At 41.8% G+C, this 18,342-nt stretch overlaps 1 protein-coding gene across 1 annotated transcript in view; it reads right to left on the bottom strand.

Annotated features, from left to right (window-relative positions):
- Positions 1-3,280: 3,280 nt before the first annotated feature.
- Positions 3,281-18,342, bottom strand: part of HAO1 (hydroxyacid oxidase 1) — a 51,791-nt gene continuing 36,729 nt past the window's right edge. The window contains exons 6-8 of the mRNA XM_083348695.1: positions 7,347-7,505; positions 6,081-6,150; positions 3,281-5,023 (exon numbers count right to left, since the gene is read on the bottom strand). Coding sequence (XP_083204821.1) covers positions 4,953-5,023; positions 6,081-6,150; positions 7,347-7,505 — 300 coding nt within the window. The 3' untranslated portion in view covers positions 3,281-4,952. The remainder of the gene's footprint in view (positions 5,024-6,080; positions 6,151-7,346; positions 7,506-18,342) is intronic.

The following is an 18,342-nucleotide window of genomic DNA, read 5'->3' as shown; positions in this document are numbered from 1 at the left end:
GTTATTTACTAATCACCTGAGATCTTCTGTTTTTTAAAATGTTTTAATATATTTTTATGTGATGCCCTTGCCCTGAATTAAATATTATTTATCCAATAGTTACTTGCATTTCTTTGCAACCAAGTCAGACATTACATTTATATAATTGTTTTTGGAGGAGAGATGAATATGATGTACAGGTGTTTTTTTCCTCATTTTTATCTCCACCCACCATCCTGTGAGATAGGTTGGGTGTGTTGTGTACTGGGTTCGTTGCGCAGGGATGAAGACGAGGCAAGTGAATTCAGCAAAGATCATGGTTTATTGCTTGCAGGATCTGAACTGGAGAACAGGGCTGCAGGTGCAGCAATTTATACCCTGGCCCTTAGGCGGTGGCCAATAGGTTTGAAGCAACCTATTGCCACCCTAGGGGCAACCAATAGCAGCACTGAAGACGGGTTGTCTGAGGAGCTGGGAGCCATTAACTAGCTTCCCTGCTCAAACAGCCTTCCAGCAATTGCCACGTGGTGTTCTCTTAACAAAGCAAGCCCAATACATTACACCCCTCCCCCCCTAGAACGAACAACATTATAGCAACAACAGAAAGTAATTACAGCAATACAAATTACAAAGGTTTAACATTGGTGTGAAAACAGGTTTCCACTTAGCAGCTCAATAAGGCACTTTACAACATCATAGCTTCATTGTTCAGGACAATCTTGTAGGTCAACAGACATTACAAAAGGTACATACAACATTATAGCTTTATTATTTCAGGACATAATCTTGCAGATAAGCAGGAGGTTTGCGAGCCCTTGTGGAACGCCTGGGGGACCCAGGCACTTCCTGGTCTACTAGCTTGCCCACCGGGCTGGGTAGACCAGTGTCTCTTAGTTCACACAAATCAGGATGGCTTGGTGCTCTCTGGCTGGCCTTTCCAGGTTGGCCCACCCCAGAGTCAGTTTGTTCAGCAGAGTTAGTACAGTGGCTGTATAACTCAGGTTGGCTTTCTCCATCAGGGGACCCATGTTGCACTTCCGGGCTCCCCCCCTCTACAGCCAACTCCCCGTTGCTTTGGCTGTTTAAGCCTTCAGAGTCTATGTCTGGATCAGCCTGGCTGCCAGTTTGAGGCCCTGGGTATGGACTTATGACGAAGTCCTCGCTTGGGTGGCCATTCTGGGAAACGCTTCTTAAGCTGATTGATGTGGTGCCAGACAACTCACCCACCTTCTAGGCCCACTTCGTAGGAGAGAGGGCCTGTCGTTTTAGTGATTTTTCCTGGCACCCACAAATTTCCATACCCATAGTTCCTGGCCCACACCCTGTCGCCCACTTGCAGCCCCCTCGGGGGGTTTGGATGAGAGCCTTCTGCTGCCACCCGGTCTGGGTGCAACCTGTCCAGTTTCGTGATCAATTGCCTCCCCCAGCGCAGCTCTGCTGGGCTTTTCCCTATAGCCGTGCATGGTGTGGGATGTTGGCAAAGCAAAAAATCTGCCAGTCTGTGGTGCCAGTCCCCAGTCACTATATGCTTCAGTGACTCTTTTGTGGTGTGAACCATGCGTTCGGCTTGACCATTAGTAGAAGGGTGAAACAGGGCCGACGTTGCATGCCTAATTAGGTTCACTCTCAGAAACGCCTGAAATTCTGCCACAGTAAATTAGGCTCCGTTGTCAGATACTATGACGTCTGGCAGCCTGTGCATGGCAAAGAGTATCCTAAGCACCTGGATGGTCCTAGCAGTAGGCATGTTTGCAACTGGTATTACTTCAAGCCATTTAGAGTGGCTGTCGACCACTATAAGGAAGAGCTGCCCCTGAAAGGGCCCAGCGAAGTCTATGTGAATTCTAGACCAGGGAGTGTGAGTCTCCTCCCACCTGTGAATTGGACTGTGTGGCATTTCAGGCCTTGATTGCTGGCATGTATAACATCCATGCACCTGGGCCTCAATGGCTTTATCTAATCCTGGCCACCATAACTAGCTTCTAGCTAAAGCTTTCATATGGACAATACCTGGATGGCCTTCATGCAGTGATTGTAAAACCCTGTCTCTTAGTGAGGTAGGAACTATGACCCTGTTCCCCCTTGTGAGTTGATAGCTCATGACTTCTTGTAAAAAAAACTCTGAAATTCAGGTCCTGGGCTTTTATCCAGCCACCCTGTGTGTACCCAAGAAAGCACTCTACTTACTGTCTTGTCAGCCGCCGTTTCTGCAGCTATGTCCCCTGCATTGAGGGGAAACTCTGGCAAGTCCTGAATGGACAAAACACGGGCTGCTGGGGCTGGATCTGGTTCGATTTGCGGTACTGGAAGCCTGCTCAGGCCGTCTGCATGGCCCATCTCTTTGCCGGGTTTGTGAATCAGCTTATATGTATAATCCGATAAAAAAATAGACCATCTAAGCATTCTAGGGGATAATATGTGAGGTGTCTTCTTCATGGCCTTCTGTGAGTTCTGCGTCCTCGTGGTGGACAGCTTCTTCGCGTTGCATTGTTTTGGCAGGCCAGATAGCTCGGATGGCTCCTCCGGCGGCTTCGTCCACCATGACTTCCTTCTGGGCGTCCAAAAATGATAGGACCTCCCTGGCAAATAGTTTCTGCTGTAGCTCTCAGTTGCGGAGGCCACAGGTGAGCCGGTCTCGAAGTCTCTGTCATCTGAGAATCGGCAAAGGCATGCGGCCTGCCTCAAGGCCACGATGTACTCGGATGCAGTCTCTCCTGGTTGCTGTATTCTTTGCTCAAAGGTGTAGCAATCACCGACATCTTTGGTTGGAAATGTTCTCCAAGCTTTTTCTTCAATTCTGTGTAGGAGACGGACTCCAATGGTGTTGGCACGAACAGGTTCTCTGCTAGATCGAACGTCGCTGGGCCGCACACACAGAGTAGCGTGGCGGCCTTCAGTCCGTCCTCTGCGACCTGGTTCACCCGAAGGTAGTTCTCGACCTGGGACAGGTACAAGGGCCATTCTTCTGGTTGCTTGATATTAAATTCTCACAGCTTTCTGACCTTGGGCATTCTGCTGGTCTTTGCAGCTGGATCTCAGCGTCTTCGAATCCTGCCTCTCCGTTGCACAGAGACTGGTCCTCTGAGCATGTGGTCATTAGTGTGGCTTAGCTAGCTGACCATGGGGGGAGAATTGCTTTCCTGCCAGGCATGCACTGCCTCTCCCCTAGTGACTTTCAGTTTTGATGGAGAAGCAGGATTCCACCTTCGTCGCCAGTGTTGTGTACTGGGTTCGTTGCGCAGGAATGAAGACAAGGCAAGTGAATTCAGCAAAGATCATGGTTTATTGCTTGCAGGATCTGAACTGGAGAACAGGGCTGCAGATGCAGCAATTTATACCCTGGCCCCTAGGAGGTGGCCAATAGGTTTGAAGCAACCTATTGCCGCCCTAGGGGCAACCAATAGCAGCACTGAAGACGGGTTGTCTGAGGAGCTGGGAGCCGTTAGCTAGCTTCCCTGGTCAAACAGCCTTCCAGCAATTACCACATGGTGTTCTCTTAACAAAGCAAGCCCAATACATTACAGGGTGGACAGATAAATTCTGGAAAATGGAAAACAATTTGCTGTCAATCTACTTACTTCTGAAGTGATCTAAGCCTTTAGATAAGACACATATTAGGAGCTAATGGATACCATTTCTGAAAACCAGGTCCAGAATTCTTTTACAATAAGTATATTATTAATGCTTCTTCAAAAAAAAGACAGTAGAAAATCACATTGGTTACTTACCGCAAATCAGAATATATTTTCTTTCCTAAAACTGTATGCGCTAAAGTTGATCAAGGACTATTTTTCTCCCACTGTTCCTTGCTTCCTTCCCACTTCCAGACCAACCAAAAAGGTTGATCAGTCTACTTATTTTGCATTTTAACTTAATGTTATGCTTTGTAGGTCATACCACTATTATAATTAGCGGAATAAAATTGAATGTGCTTTTGCTAGTTTGATGACTCAACACACCTACTTGGAAAAAAAAACCACAATTTTTGTTGGAGAAAAGTAAACATTCTTCAAGGAAAAATAATAAAGCTAGCCTCAGTAACCATGTACATTGATGTCAGACTGCTCTAAGTTAAGGATGCTGTGGGAAGCAGTATCAGTCCCAACAGGCTCTGGCTGCCGTGTAAATGTCAGCAAAGGAAGTCATACCGGGTCTGTTTGTCTCACTACCTGTACACTTCGAGAAGTTATTTGAAAACCTGGGAAGCTGCATTACTAATCTAATGTTTACCATTGATGTTACAGGGGATTTAAGGTGGAAGGTAATTCCAATGGTCTCTGCAAACATTTCCCCTTGCAACTGGGTGTGCACACGTAAAAAGGCATTTGGCATAGCTTGCTTACTCCATAACCTCAGCAGTACCCTGGCTAAAAAAATTGCTTTATTTTCCTGCGTTATAGTTGACAAGGGGAAAGATAATGCTAGCAACTACAGTTTGGGTTTGATTCAGTATTAGAATCACTAAGAAGCATTCTGTGGATTTCAGACTATAAATATTATTTTAATATTATGTGCTATAAAAACAGCTGCTTACTGTTAATTTAGAGATCAACTAATCATGTGAGCCAACAACTGAAAAGGGTCATTACTAATAGTTGTAATGGTTATAACTGCAGTTTAGTAACTCTCAATCCATCAGAAAACCTACAACTTTCATCATTATTGAAAGTTATAAAATTCTATCCAAGGCCACTGGAGGCTGTGCAACATTCTTCAAAAGTAATGAAATCCACGCAGCACTGATTTTAAGAGCATATACTCTAAATGTCTAAAAGTCATTCTTATGATACATAGCAGTAGAGACTACACCAGTCATTAAAAAGAGATTGACATATTTGGTATATTGTCAGAAGAAACAACTTTGGTAGTTCCAACTAAAACGTGTCCTGGAAGCTTTCATTTATTTTTAATTCCAAATTCTTGATAAGTAACAACAAATGCGCAACCAGTTGAGGTTCATGCAACACATACAGCTACATCTTGGAAGCTTCCCACTGAACTCTCCGTACCAATGTTCTGTCTATTGCTTCTACACTTGGACAACCTAGACAAGACAAAGATGAATAGTTATATTCAGAATAATTGCCTCCAACAAGTATTTACAATAATAGTCTTGAAATTGTTTGCTTTCTGTATGTATTTATTCAAATCATTGGATCTCCTGCTCTCTTTTGAAAGGATAAGTGGCTAATAACTAATAACATGCCTTCTCTCAAATGCTATCTCTTTGGAATAGTCTTCCTTAAAGAGATCCATTTGGTATCATAGTTTTTAATCTTTTAGATGCCACATAAGATTAATTTTATTTCTGAGTGCCATTACTTCAAAGAAGTTGGGATGATGTGGGATTTTCCATTAAAAAATACTATACCCAAAAGAACTTTCCTTGGAAACACAGTATGGCATGTTGTCTTCTCTTATCCCTGTTCTTATAAGCTCTGTTAGCATTATCTCTTTTAATTCCATCTGAATTTTAGAAATCCCTCATGTCTAACCCTACATTAATAGTCAGGCTTAGTTTGGCCCTAGAAAATTTCATTAAAAATAGTTGTTAACTTTTATTATGAACTTTTTAGAAATAGGAAGACTACAGCTAAGTAGTAGCATTCATAATTGATGTATAAAAGATTCAAATAAGTGCACTTAAAAAGATCAAGTGTAATCAACATATAAAGGGTAAATAAAATAATCACTGTACAGATAGTCCTTGACTTATGACCACAGTTGGGACCAAAATTTCTGTTGCTGAACAAGGCATTAAGTGAGTCACACTCAATTTTACAACCTTTTTTGCACGATTGTTAAGCAAATCCCAAATCAATTTTCATTACATGAACCTGTTTTCCCTCTTTGACTTTCCTTTCGGAAGCTTGCTGGGAAGGCCGCAAATGGCAGTCCCGTGACTCTGGGATGCTACAACCATCATAAACACATGCAGGTTGCCAAATATCCAAATTCTGATCACTTGACCATGGAAATGCTGCAATAACTGCAAGTGTAAGGTTGGGTCATAAGTCACTTTTTCAGTGCCTTTGTAACTTCAAAGGATCACAAAACAAACTGTTGTAAGTGGAGGATTCTCTGTATGCTCTGCACCTTACCAGAGAGCGCCATTGCTAATTTGAATTCTTCTTTCAATATCTGAAGAACTTCCTTCACACCATCTTCGCCCTGATTAAATTAAAGCACATTGTAAGAATATAAATATGGTGGTCCTAGCTTTGTCCTGGCTGGCAAACACCAAATTGGCCCAGCAGATTAATCTTTCTTTTCTCTTCACAACTCCAGCTTAGCTCACCAACAGTTTCAGGTCCATTTGTTTATTGCTTTGAAAAAAGAAGCTGAAATCTTCCTATGTTTCCTCTTGAATCATTAGGGGAAATGGCAGAGCATACCAAGTCATTCAATTAACCTTGTGAGCTTATTTTTCTGAAGGCCTCAGTTAACATGCATGGTGCTCTATATATGGGCTGACTTAAAGTTATCCATAATATGGTTTGGGCGTACCATGTTATGATTTTTTTCACTTTGGCTTGTGTATCCTAGTGTTCTGGCTTGGAATTTATGAGGCCAGTGGGTTGTGTCTTAAGAGATCGTTGTTAAACAAATAATAGTAAAGGTAAAGGTTCCCCCGCACATGCATGCTAGTCGTTTCTGACTCTAGGGGCCGGTGCTCATCTCCGTTTCAAAGCCGAAGAGCCAGCGCTTGTCCGAGGACATCTCCGTGGTCATGTGGCCGGCATGACTAGACGCCAAAGGCACATGGAGAGTTTTTACCTTCCCACCGTGGTGGTCCCTATTTTTCTACTTGCATTTTTACATGCTTTCGAACTGCTAGGTTGGCAGAAGCTGGGACGAGTAACAGGCGCTCACTCTGCTACACGGCACTCGGGATTCGACCCACCAAACTGCCGATCTTCTGATCAACTAGCTCAGCGTCCTAACCCACTGAGCCACTGCGTCCCTGGGTAACAAATAATAGCGTAGGATAACATCTGAAATACAAATTGGAAATCCATTATTTTTAGCACATTTCTCAAATCTATTAAGTTAATCCTTTACCTGTGTAGAACATTCATAAATCCAGTACATTATGTTGCCCTCTTCAAATTTATTTTTTCATGTCTTCATTCATTCATGTCTTCTTCATGTCTTCCTTCTATTTTCTTCATGTCCTCATTCAGGTTACTAATACAAATATTGTAGTGGCCTTAGGAACCAGCTATGCAGTTTAACCAGCCAGATCCTTTGAGTTGTCCTCTTAACATTATAATTATCACTTTGTTGTTTTTGCCCAGAAGCACTCCAATGACTGCTACAATGGGGAAGGAGAAACACTGAAGAATTGAATTCCTGATTTATATTACCTGGTACGCAAGGCCCCAGATTACAGGCCTTCCTACAAAGACTGCTTTGGCCCCAAAAGCCAGGGCTTTGAGAACATCCGTGCCTTTTCTTATTCCACCATCTAGAAATACTTCAATTTTCCCTTCCACCGCATCTATTATTTCAGGCAGGACCTCAATCTATAAATGAAAAAGGGAAGGGAGGAGAATTCCACATTTAACATACTTGCAGAAGAATCTTTGAGGTCCAACATTTAAATATTTAGAAGCTGTAAATACCATGGTATTTTATTATCCTGTTTGATAAATATTCCAGCTAGCCTGCTTCAAATGCTAATGTAAGAACTATATATCCAAGTGTCTATTACTGAAATCCCCAAAGCTTCTGCACATTCTCTGGGAAACCACAGTCCGTGTTCTGCACCATGTAATTACTAACTGCAACCTAGACTCTCACTGACACTGTATCATATTAAAATCCTTGATTATTATAGCCTCACCGACTCTCATTCGCCAGAAATCAGTTGCTAGGTTCTACTGAATCTGCCTTCCAGTGATTAGGGAGTGTCAGCTGGAAGAAACTCTGAGGTGTATAATTAATGCTTGAGAGTTTCTGTCACCGAGAACTTCAAACGGAATAGAAAACCTAGAGCAGTCTCTTGAGATTTGTTGGACAACATTTGCATAAATCTCAGGAAATTGTAATTCAGTCAATCTGGACTGATGGAACAGACTTCAATACACAGGCAATCCTTGACTTACAGACATAATTGAGCCCAGAATTATGCTGGTCATTAAGGAAATCATCACATGAACAACTAAATTTTATGACAATTGTTGTGGTGGTCATTAAGTGAATCCATAGTCTGCAATGAGCATTTTTTGCCAGAAACTGGAAGTAAATGCCAGTTTCTTGCAAAAACTGTCATAAATACAGTAAGAGCCGTGGTGGTGCAGTGGTTAGACAATAGTATTGCAGGCTAACTCACTGCCCACTGCCACCAGTTCAGTCCTCACCGGCTCAAGTTTGACTCAGCCATCTATCCTTCCAAGGTCAGTAAAACGAGGAGCCAGATTGTTGGGCCAATATGCCGACTGTAAACCTGTTACAGAGCGCTGTAAAACACTGTGAAGTGGTATATAAGTCTAAGTGCTATTGCTGTTGCTATACTGTAAATCACAGTCACATGACCCAGGATGCTGCAAACAGCTGTAAATGTGGGCCAGTTACCAAGTACCCAAAATATTCTGACAATTGTTAGAATCACATATCTGAGTCATAAATACTCTATTTTTAGGTCTGTTGGAATTTTGAATGGTCGCTAAGTGACCAGTCATAATTGGAGGACTAGCTGTAGTAGATAAGTATTAGACCCCTTAAAAATAAGGGAGCTAGACATGGTCTGTGATTGGCTCCAGAATCCCATATGGTGTTCCAACATTTAGACTCTAAATCAGGGGTGTCCAAGCTTGCCACTTTAAAACTTCAACTCCCAGAACTCCCCAGCCAGCATGATTAGCTGATGAATTCTGGGAGTTGAAGTCCACAAGTGTTCAAGTTGCCAACGTTGGACATCCTTACTCTACATAGATCCTCAAGGACAACTTACAATTATATTGTCTGTTTGTTTGTTTTTCTACAGGCCTGGTAGACTTTTCCAGAGCTGACAAGATATTTACATTTTTGTTTTCCATTGCTGTCCTTTCTTCTCTCCCCCTCTTTCTATCTATACAAAAAACCACAGATATGTAAGTCTATATATATATATACACAAAGCTTTTAGTATAACAAACACATAATTTTAAGCTTTATTATCCATTTCAGAACAATTCTACCTATACCAATTACATTTTACATTCTCCTGTTCCTCAAGCATTAATTTCTTGAGGCATTATTACAGATCCAAACTCTTAAGGAAGTGTGAATATTTGAGCCTTAGATATACAGGCAGACTTTGACTTACAACCACAGTTGACCCCAACATATCTGTTGCTAAGTGCATTTTGCCTGATTTTACAAACTTTCTTGTCACAGTTGCTAACTGTAGTTGTTAAGTTAGTATCATGGTTGTTTAAGTGAATTTGGCTTCCCCATTGACCTTGTCAGAAGGTTGCAAAGGATGATCACATGACCCCAGGACACTGCAAACGTCATAAGTACCAAGTGTCTGAATTTTGATCATGTGACCATGGGGATGCTACAATAATCATGTGAAAAACAGTCATAAGTCCCTTTTTTTTTGAATGGCCACTAAATGAACATTGTAAGTTGAGGACTACCTGTATGGAGAACTGAATGACTAGACATCCAAGCAAGCCACATATAAACTATTATCAGTCTCTCAAAGAGCCAGTTTGGTCTAGGTCACAGGGGTAGGCAACCTTGGCTCTTTTATGACTCGTGGACTTCAACTCCCAGAATTCCATAGCTGGCTCAGGAATTCTAGGAGTTGAAGTCCACAAGTCATAAAAGAGCCAAGGTTGCCTACCCCTGGTCTAGAATTAGGTATCAGGCTAGAAACCAGGTGACTGGGAGTTCCGGTCTTGTCTTAACCAGGAAAGCTGGCTAGGTGACTTTGGGCCAGTCGCTTTCTTTCAGCCCACCTCAGAGCATTATTGTTGTGGGGAAAATAGAAGGAGCTGTAGATATGTTTGCCACATTGAGTTATTTATAAAAATAAAGGGAGATATAGATAGATAGACAGACAGACAGACAGACAGACAGACAGACAGACAGACAGACAGACAGACAGACAGACAGACAGACAGACAGATAGATAGATAGATAGATAGATAGATAGATAGATAGATAGATAGATAGATAGATAGATAGATAGATAGTGTTGTGATTCAGGGTCAGCCTGTGGGTTCGGCAGTTGAGTCGGATGACTCAGAGGAGGAGGAGGGGGGTGTTGAAGACCTTGCTGAGAGGGTTGAAGATCTTGCTGATGAGAGCCCTCAGCCAGGCCCCTCCCACTTGGTCACCACGGAGACCCAGCTGTGTGAGCCTGACAGCGTGGATGAAGATGACCCACAGCTGGCCCTGTTCAAGGACGCCCGACGCAGCAGGCAGTCAATTAGGAGTAAACAGAGGAAGGCAATGGGGCTTCTCGGAAGGAGGCAGAGAGAAGCCACGCCCTGAACTCTATATAAGGGGAATGTGTGGGGAGGGCTGGTTTGCTGAAGGCAACCGCTTGGATAGTTCGTGTTTCTTAAAGCTCCTGTTTCTTGGTTCGTGTCTTGTTTGTTTTTGTAGCTATAAATTTGGCAGGCGTAATTCCAGCCTCTTGCCGTTTGTAAAGGGGTCGTCCCTGCTGCAGGGCCGGTAGCAGGCTGGTACAGAACAGATAGATAGATAGATAGATAGATAGATAGATAGATAGATAGATAGATAGATAGATAGATGATAGATAGATAGATAGATAGATAGATAGATAGATAGATAGATAGATAGATAGATGATAGATAGATAGATGTATATTTAATAAATTTAAAAACTGGAATCCCAAGTGTAGACATTTGAAGTCAGTAAAAATAAAAATGATGAACTCCGGGATATAAGAAAAAATTCTTCTTTATTGCTGAGCTTTTGTCAACAAGCTGTTGACATCATATATGTAAGGGGTTTTTTTATCGATGCACCTTGGGTTTTTGAACTTGCTATATTGCAGTTCTATTATTATGATTTCTTTTGCCTTGCAGCTCCAACCTAAGACCGTTAAACAGGGCTCAAGTCGCTACTGCGAAACATTGTGTATTCAAATTTCTTTTTGCTGACAAAGAGTTAAATGGGAGGCTAGGATAGCTATTTCGAGCTTCTTTGCTCTCATCAGCTAGCCATACCCTTTGTGGGATTCAAACCTAAGCAACCTGCATACTAGGCAGCCTGCATACAGTTGTAGGTGACCTAGAGGTTAATACAATTGCCAAGTATGCAGGCTGCCTAGGTTCAAATCCCACAAAGGGTATGGCTAGCTGATGAGAGCAAAGAAGCTTGAAATACTTTGCTTGTCAGAAGGTCACAAGCATTGCATGACCCTGGGGACCCTGCAACCATCCTAAATGCATGTCAGTTGCCAAGTGTCTGAATTTTGATCACGTGACTGCAGGGATGCTGCAACAGTCGTGTGCAAAATGGTCATAGATTACTTTTTTCAGTGCCATTGTAACTTCAAACAGTCATTAAACGAATGGTTGTAAGTTGAGGATTACCTATATTACACATCTTATGTTGTCCTTTATTTCCCTGTTTTATCCAATCCAACAGTCATCCAACTTTTGTATTCAGCCCCATTTGGCATTCTCAACCCATGATTTTTTTTAAATCCCCTTTCCCTCTTTATGTTCTCCAAAGTTTCTACCCCTGTTGAAATTCCTCCAGTGATGTAAATTATTCTGTCTTATACATGAGTGATGAAGGGACGCGGTGGCTCAGTGGGTTAGGACGCTGAGCTTGTCGATTGGAAGGTCGGCAGTTTGGCGGGTTGAATCCCGAGTGCCGCGTAACAGAGTGAGCGCCTGTTACTCGTCCCAGTTTCTGCCAACCTAGCAGTTCAAAAGCACGTAAAAAATGCAAGTAGAAAAATAGGGACCACTACGGTGGGAAGGTAACAGCGTTCTGTGCACCTTTGGCGTCTAGTCATGCCGGCCACATGACCACGGAGACGTCCTCGGACAAGCGCTGGCTCTTTGGCTTTGAAACAGAGATGAGCAGCGGCCCCTAGAGTTGGAAACGACTAGCACGCATGTGTGGGGGAACCTTTACCTTTATACATGAGTGATAGAGTTTCAGTCCATGGAGAAAAGTTAGGAAATGGGGGAAGAAAGGTTACCTCCCCTGGTTTGATGGTTTGAGTATGATGGAAGCTGGTTTAGATGAAAACAAAACAGAGAAAGGAAACTTGCTATTTTTTCCCTTAAATTAATATTTTATTTGTTAATCTTGTCCCGAAGGCAGGACAAGAAGCAACGGATGGAAACTAGTCAAGGAGAGAAGCAACCTAGAACTAAGGAGAAACTTCCTGACAGTTAGAACAATTAACCAGTGGAACAACCTGCCTCCAGAAGTGGTGAATGCTCCAACACTGGAAGTTTTTAAGAAGAGACTGGACAGCTATTTGTCTGAAATGGTATAGGGTTTCCTGCCTGAGCAGGGGGTTGGACTAGATGACCTCCAAGGTCCCTTCCAACTTATTATTATTATTATTATTATTATTATTATTATTATTATTATTATTATTATTATTATTATTATTATTATTACTCTTTGTTTCTTTAATGAATTATATAAAACTGGGATCATTGTACTTTTTAAAGAAATAACTAAAAACAATATTAAGTTCTGAATTCTCTCCACTGGACACAACTGGTGATTGCAACAAAATATGAAGTTTGAAATTGTTTCTAATCACTTTACTTACAGTACATCCATTATTTCCCTCTTAAAAACATTCTCTGAGTGTCTCAGTTTGCCTTGTAGGGTAACATATAAAAAAATATAAGTTTACTCTGTTGAGTAGAAATACTTGTCTTTTGCTAGGCTAAAACGGACCCTCTACTTTCAGCTGAGCCTATTGTTGACAAAATGTGTTCCTAACAATTCCTCCTGTTGTTACAATGGAGGCATAGGCATCCCACATTAATAACTGCAAAAGGGTTATCAGTTATGCTTCACGTCTTGGAAGTTACATCCTTCATCCACTAGCCCAGGGGTAGGCAACCTCGGCTCTTTTATGACTCATGGAGTTCAACTCCCAGAATTCCTGAGCTGACTCAGGAATTCTGGGAGTTGAACTCCATGAGTCATAAAAGAGCCGAGGTTGCCTACCCCTGCACTAGCCCAAAAGTACTTCGCTTCTTTCTATAAAAACATTGGAGTTTAAGTGAAATTGCAAGTGACAAAATCGCTCCGGCTAAAAAGTCTCTTCCTTCAAAGAGGATCAAGAGCTGTTTCTATTTGACTAAAAATGATTAATTAGTTATTTAATCAGCATTATCAAGCGCTTCGGTTCTTTTTCTTTTTCTTTTAGATTAAGTAACTCTAGGAAAAGACATGTTTAAAGGCAGAGAAAATCCAAACCCAATAAATTAAGATAGAGAGAATCATAGAGGTAGAAAAAGTCTGTTCTGGCTATGTTGCATGGACTAATCGGTATTTAGACAAATGTATGCTTTTGTATAAAACTAAAATTATGAAAATAGTGATTAATGAAGAGAAGTGTAAGCTGGATGGTCACATCCTTGAGGATATCGTACACAGCAGCAACATTAAGGGCTTTCCTGCTGGCAAAATAGAGATTGCCAAGTGTTGATATTTACTTCTTAACTTGAATCTCAAAAGGAATTTCCAAATATCACCAATGCAGATATGTTCCTGCTAAATCTGTCATTGTTTTAACAGGATCCACTAATTAGCAGTGTAAACAGGGAGGCACAGAGGGGATGTATGCATACTTTGGTATGATGGCATCCCACTTGTCTATCTAGCAGACCTGGAAAAATCTATCAGCCAAACAGGTATGCTTGCTAACCACTGTTTGTTTGTATAATTGTTTTAAAGACTTATGCAACCACCCATCTTATGAAACACAATTTTGGGCAGCTCCCCAATAATAAAAGCCCAAGACATTCAGACCATAAAGTGATGCCTGAGCAACAGTCTCCAGTTTATCAAATCATACAGTCCTTGGGCTCCAACTTAATACAATCCCAATGCCTTGGGTGGTGGGGCTGGGATGCCAATCTTTTGCAGCTTTCTGGAAAGCTCAAATGGTGGAGGCCTGCCAGATCTCAAGGGGAAGGTGTTGCACATGGTAGAGGCTGCTGTAGAAAAGACATACTTCCTGGTCCTGCTAAAATGGCAACATTTAGGAGAGGGGACTTGAAATGTGCCACCCAATGTAACCTGGTAGGGCAAGCAGATATCCCCAGGAGGAGACAGTCTTATGAATAACCTGGCCCTTTGCCATGTAGGGCTTTAAAGATAATAACCAGTTTTTTGAACTACACAGAGAAAGAAATTGTGAGCTATTGTAGCTCCACAACAGCAATGTGATATGGGCAAAGGAAGGAGCGACCAACATTGCATTCTGATCCAGTTATAATTTCTGAGTAGTATTCAAGGGCTGCCCGATGTGTAACACATTGCAATAGCCCAACTAGGAAGTGACGAAGATATGACTGGTTTTGAGCAAGGCCCACAATGGGCTTAATTGGCACACAAGATGTATCTGTGCAAAGATTACTCTAGCTGTGGCTTCCACCACCTCCTTGAGCAGAAGCCACAAATTGAGGAAGACACCCCTGAATTGTGTAGCACGTCTGTCCAGGACATAATATATTATCAGACCAAAACCCCCAAAGCACTCTATCTTGTTGGGGGTAAGTTCTTGTTGGGGAAGTCAGTTCTTCCCTATCAAGAGCTTCACAGCCTCCAGGCACTAAGAAAGCAGCAGAATCATCTGCCCAGCCAGAATTGGCGATATGTAACTGAGTATTACTAGAATACTGATGATACCACGCCCCATGCTGTTGGATGACCTCACCAAGCAGGTTCATGTAGATCTTAAAGAGGAACAATGAGAGTGTTAAATAGTGGGCTCTTTGGTGCAGGAAGGAAGACACGAGGCTGAGTACAGGATAACACATACTTTATTCTTGCTAGAACTGAACTGAAACTTGGGCTGCAACCAGCCACAATATATAGTCTAGCCCCTAAGTGGCAGCCAGTAGGTTTGAACCCACTCTTGCCGCCTGGGGCTAGCCAATTGCAGGACAGAAGACAGCTAGTCTGGGTTGCTGGAGAGCCGTTAGCTGCTCCAGCAACGCACGTGGTGTATCACCACAAGCCCAGTACATAACAGAGAGACCCAAGTACTAAGCACCACACCTTGCAAGAGCCCAGAGTTAAACCTCTTCCTGCAACAACACACCAATAGAAACTTTGCAGCTTCACAGTTAAAAGTGTTTTCCATGCTTTTAGCTTAACCAGAATATGGAAATTGCACATATTTTGAACCCAGCTTAGGAAGAATCAGTTAATTTAACAAGTGAAATAAGTACATGCAATGGTTATTCCTACCAAGTAATAGTTGGGGAAGTTATTAAGGGGAGAGGGATGTTAATAAAAGCAGAATTTGAGTAAGACTCATCTTTTCCAGTATTTTTTAAAAACTTTTTCTAGGTAAACGAACTCTGGCCTACTTACATAGTGACATTATCTGGGGAAAATCCTCCTTAACCCCACTCTAAAGGTGATGTTATTGGTTAGAACGAATTCTTAAATAGTTTACTTTGACTCCTATAAAAGTAGTGCATAAAAAGCGGTGCCATTTATCAATTGTACAAGCTGAAGCACCCTCTGGGCTAGACATTTCCAAATTCTCTTCTTTGAACAGGGCAATATAATCATCTAACAAAAAGGTTATTGTTGTACTGCTTCATAAGGATAAAAAAATGGCTTTTCTGCACACAAAAAGCCACAATGCCTAACAATTCAGCTAACTTGCTCATAGTTATGATTGGACACGACACAAAATCATGACAGACGTTCCAGGTCTTAAATTGCATGTCAACAATTCCTCCCAAGTCTAATATGTTGATATGTAAGAGAGCAAAGGAATATTTGTATGTATAAACTTTTTTTTCATATTCTGAAAACGATGCTATAAGAAACAAGCAGCAGCAAGAGTGATTTCTTTGAAGACAAAATCAGTGGCCTGAGGGAATCGAAACTTGCAAGTTCAATTTGCTATATTCCAGTTGAGGTTTTCTAGTCATCTGGCACATAATAAAAGAGATTGTTTACCCTCTTTAGGTTTTACTTTGGAGCCAGAAATATTTTGGTCCCACTTCCGCAAATGTACACTCAATGTCATATCCAAGCATATTGCCCCAAGTGCTGTTACTTTAGTCCTATGACACAAGTCATAATTCAAGCAACCATTTCATCCCTTTATAACCAGACTTAGGAAACAGCCACCACTTTGGAACAGGTTTGCTCTGAAGAGTAAGCCAAATTTTATAGATAGGTTTCAAAAACCTAAAGGCAACCGTCAGAATTTTAAGTAATTATTTTACTATGAATTTGGGAATTCATTATAACCGAGTAACATCTTTTGGCATGACTCAGATCACAAAGCTGGTCCTAGCATCTACCCTTTAAAGAGGCACCTCAATAGGGTAAATCGAGTAATCCAGTAGAGCCGTAAGGTAAGTCCAGAGCTTTGAGGAATTGCTGTTACTTAGAGTAGACCAGTGGCTTTTCCTTAAAACTAAGGTAATCTCCATTTGAGGCAGATTGGCATTTCAGGGGGTTTACTCTGGGACAAAAATAGAAAGTTTTGTGGTGGTGATATAGTTTACCTACCCATCCTAAGCTCCCTTGCGTTTTTCAAGGGTGCATGGTTAACACATTCCATTGCAGGGCGACAGTACAATTCAACAACTGCTTAATTATTTAAGTAGACTACGGAGAAATTGTATCTCCAGCCACTACATTTTTTTAATCCCTGTGAATTTTTGCAAATTTACCTAGAAAAAAAAAAGACAGGCCTTGAGAGCTCTTAAATACTACTTCCACAGTAGAAGTGGAAACATGAAGAATCTTCCAGATGTCCATAAATATTTGGGATGCTACATGTTGAAACAGCTGCAGCTTCTGAGTGGCCTTCAAGGATAGCTCCATGCAGAGTACATTAATCCAGTAATCCAGATGGGGACTAAAAGAGCAAGAACGACTGTCAACAGAGTCTGCCAATGTAGACATGGATGTAACTGGCATAAAACCTAAGTGCCAAAACATTCTTGGGCACACACACTTGCTGTTCAAGCAGAAGATACACATCCAAGAGGACACCACAGTACCAGCCCAGGGAATGCAATCCTGTATAGAGCTAAAAAGGGTCTTTCTCTGAAACCAGTGAGCTTCAGACTCCATAGTCAATCTGTCTTTTGGGAATCAAGCTTAAACCTTTCCCCTTGGTCTGAACTTTCACAGCCAAGAGGAACCTCAATAGCATCTTCTACTCATCCAGCATGGAAAACAATATACATTAAAATTGGGTAACATCAGCATAGATTACTTGGATCATAGGATGTTGGGAAATTGCCAGAAAGGCTGGAGGTGGGGGGGGGTGTTACTGTACACAGCCCCAAACAGCATAAGCTTGAAACCTGAACAGGCTATTCAGAAAAGGGGAGAACCAATTCACCCAACCCTCCCCCAATCCTTGCAACCAGTGTAGAAGAATACCATCATAGGGAGCACCTGCTGCCGGCATCAACTTCCCTCTGCCCTGTGCGCTCCCACAGAGAGGGCCTCCTCAGGGTGCCACCGATCAGAGAATGTTGATTGGTGGCCCCCAGGGGGAGGTCCTTCTCTGTGGGCGCCCCGGAGCTATGGAATCGGCTGCCGGTTGAGCTCCGGGTGGTGCCCGACCTTCGCTCCTTCCGTCGCGATCTGAAGACACTCTTATTTGAACAAGCCGGCCTGGCCTGATGGGGGATGGGTTGGGTTTTTATGGTCATTTTTAATATCTGTATTTACTGTTTTTAGTTGGGCATATGTTTAATTTTCTTTTAACTTTTGTATTTTTGTATTTTTTATATATCTGCCCTGTTCACTGCCCTGAGTCCTTCGGGAGAAGGGCGGTATATAAATAAAATTATTATTATTATTATTATTATTATTATTATTATTATTATTATTATTATTATTATTATTATTATTATTATTAGTAATATTGAAGATAGCTAAGGAATCCAGTTAATCCATGGTATCTGCTTTCCCTCATTCCAGTCCCATTATAATTTAAGTCTCATAATCCAGCCCCATCTGAAAAGGAATCCGATCATCTGCTACATCTGCCACACTACCACCTTCTCAACAATCTTCCCTATAGCCAGGTTGATCTTCTTGAGTAGAGGCACACAGCATATCTTTCAAGGCTGGTGGGATACCTAAACTTCTCCTACAGTGTAATTCAAACTTCCCTTTGTGACATAACATTTCTGAGTT

This window comes from Vipera ursinii, assembly GCF_947247035.1.
Source record: "Vipera ursinii genome assembly, chromosome: 1".
NCBI lineage: Eukaryota > Metazoa > Chordata > Lepidosauria > Squamata > Viperidae > Vipera > Vipera ursinii.
This window is presented reverse-complemented; position numbering and strand designations above follow the sequence as displayed.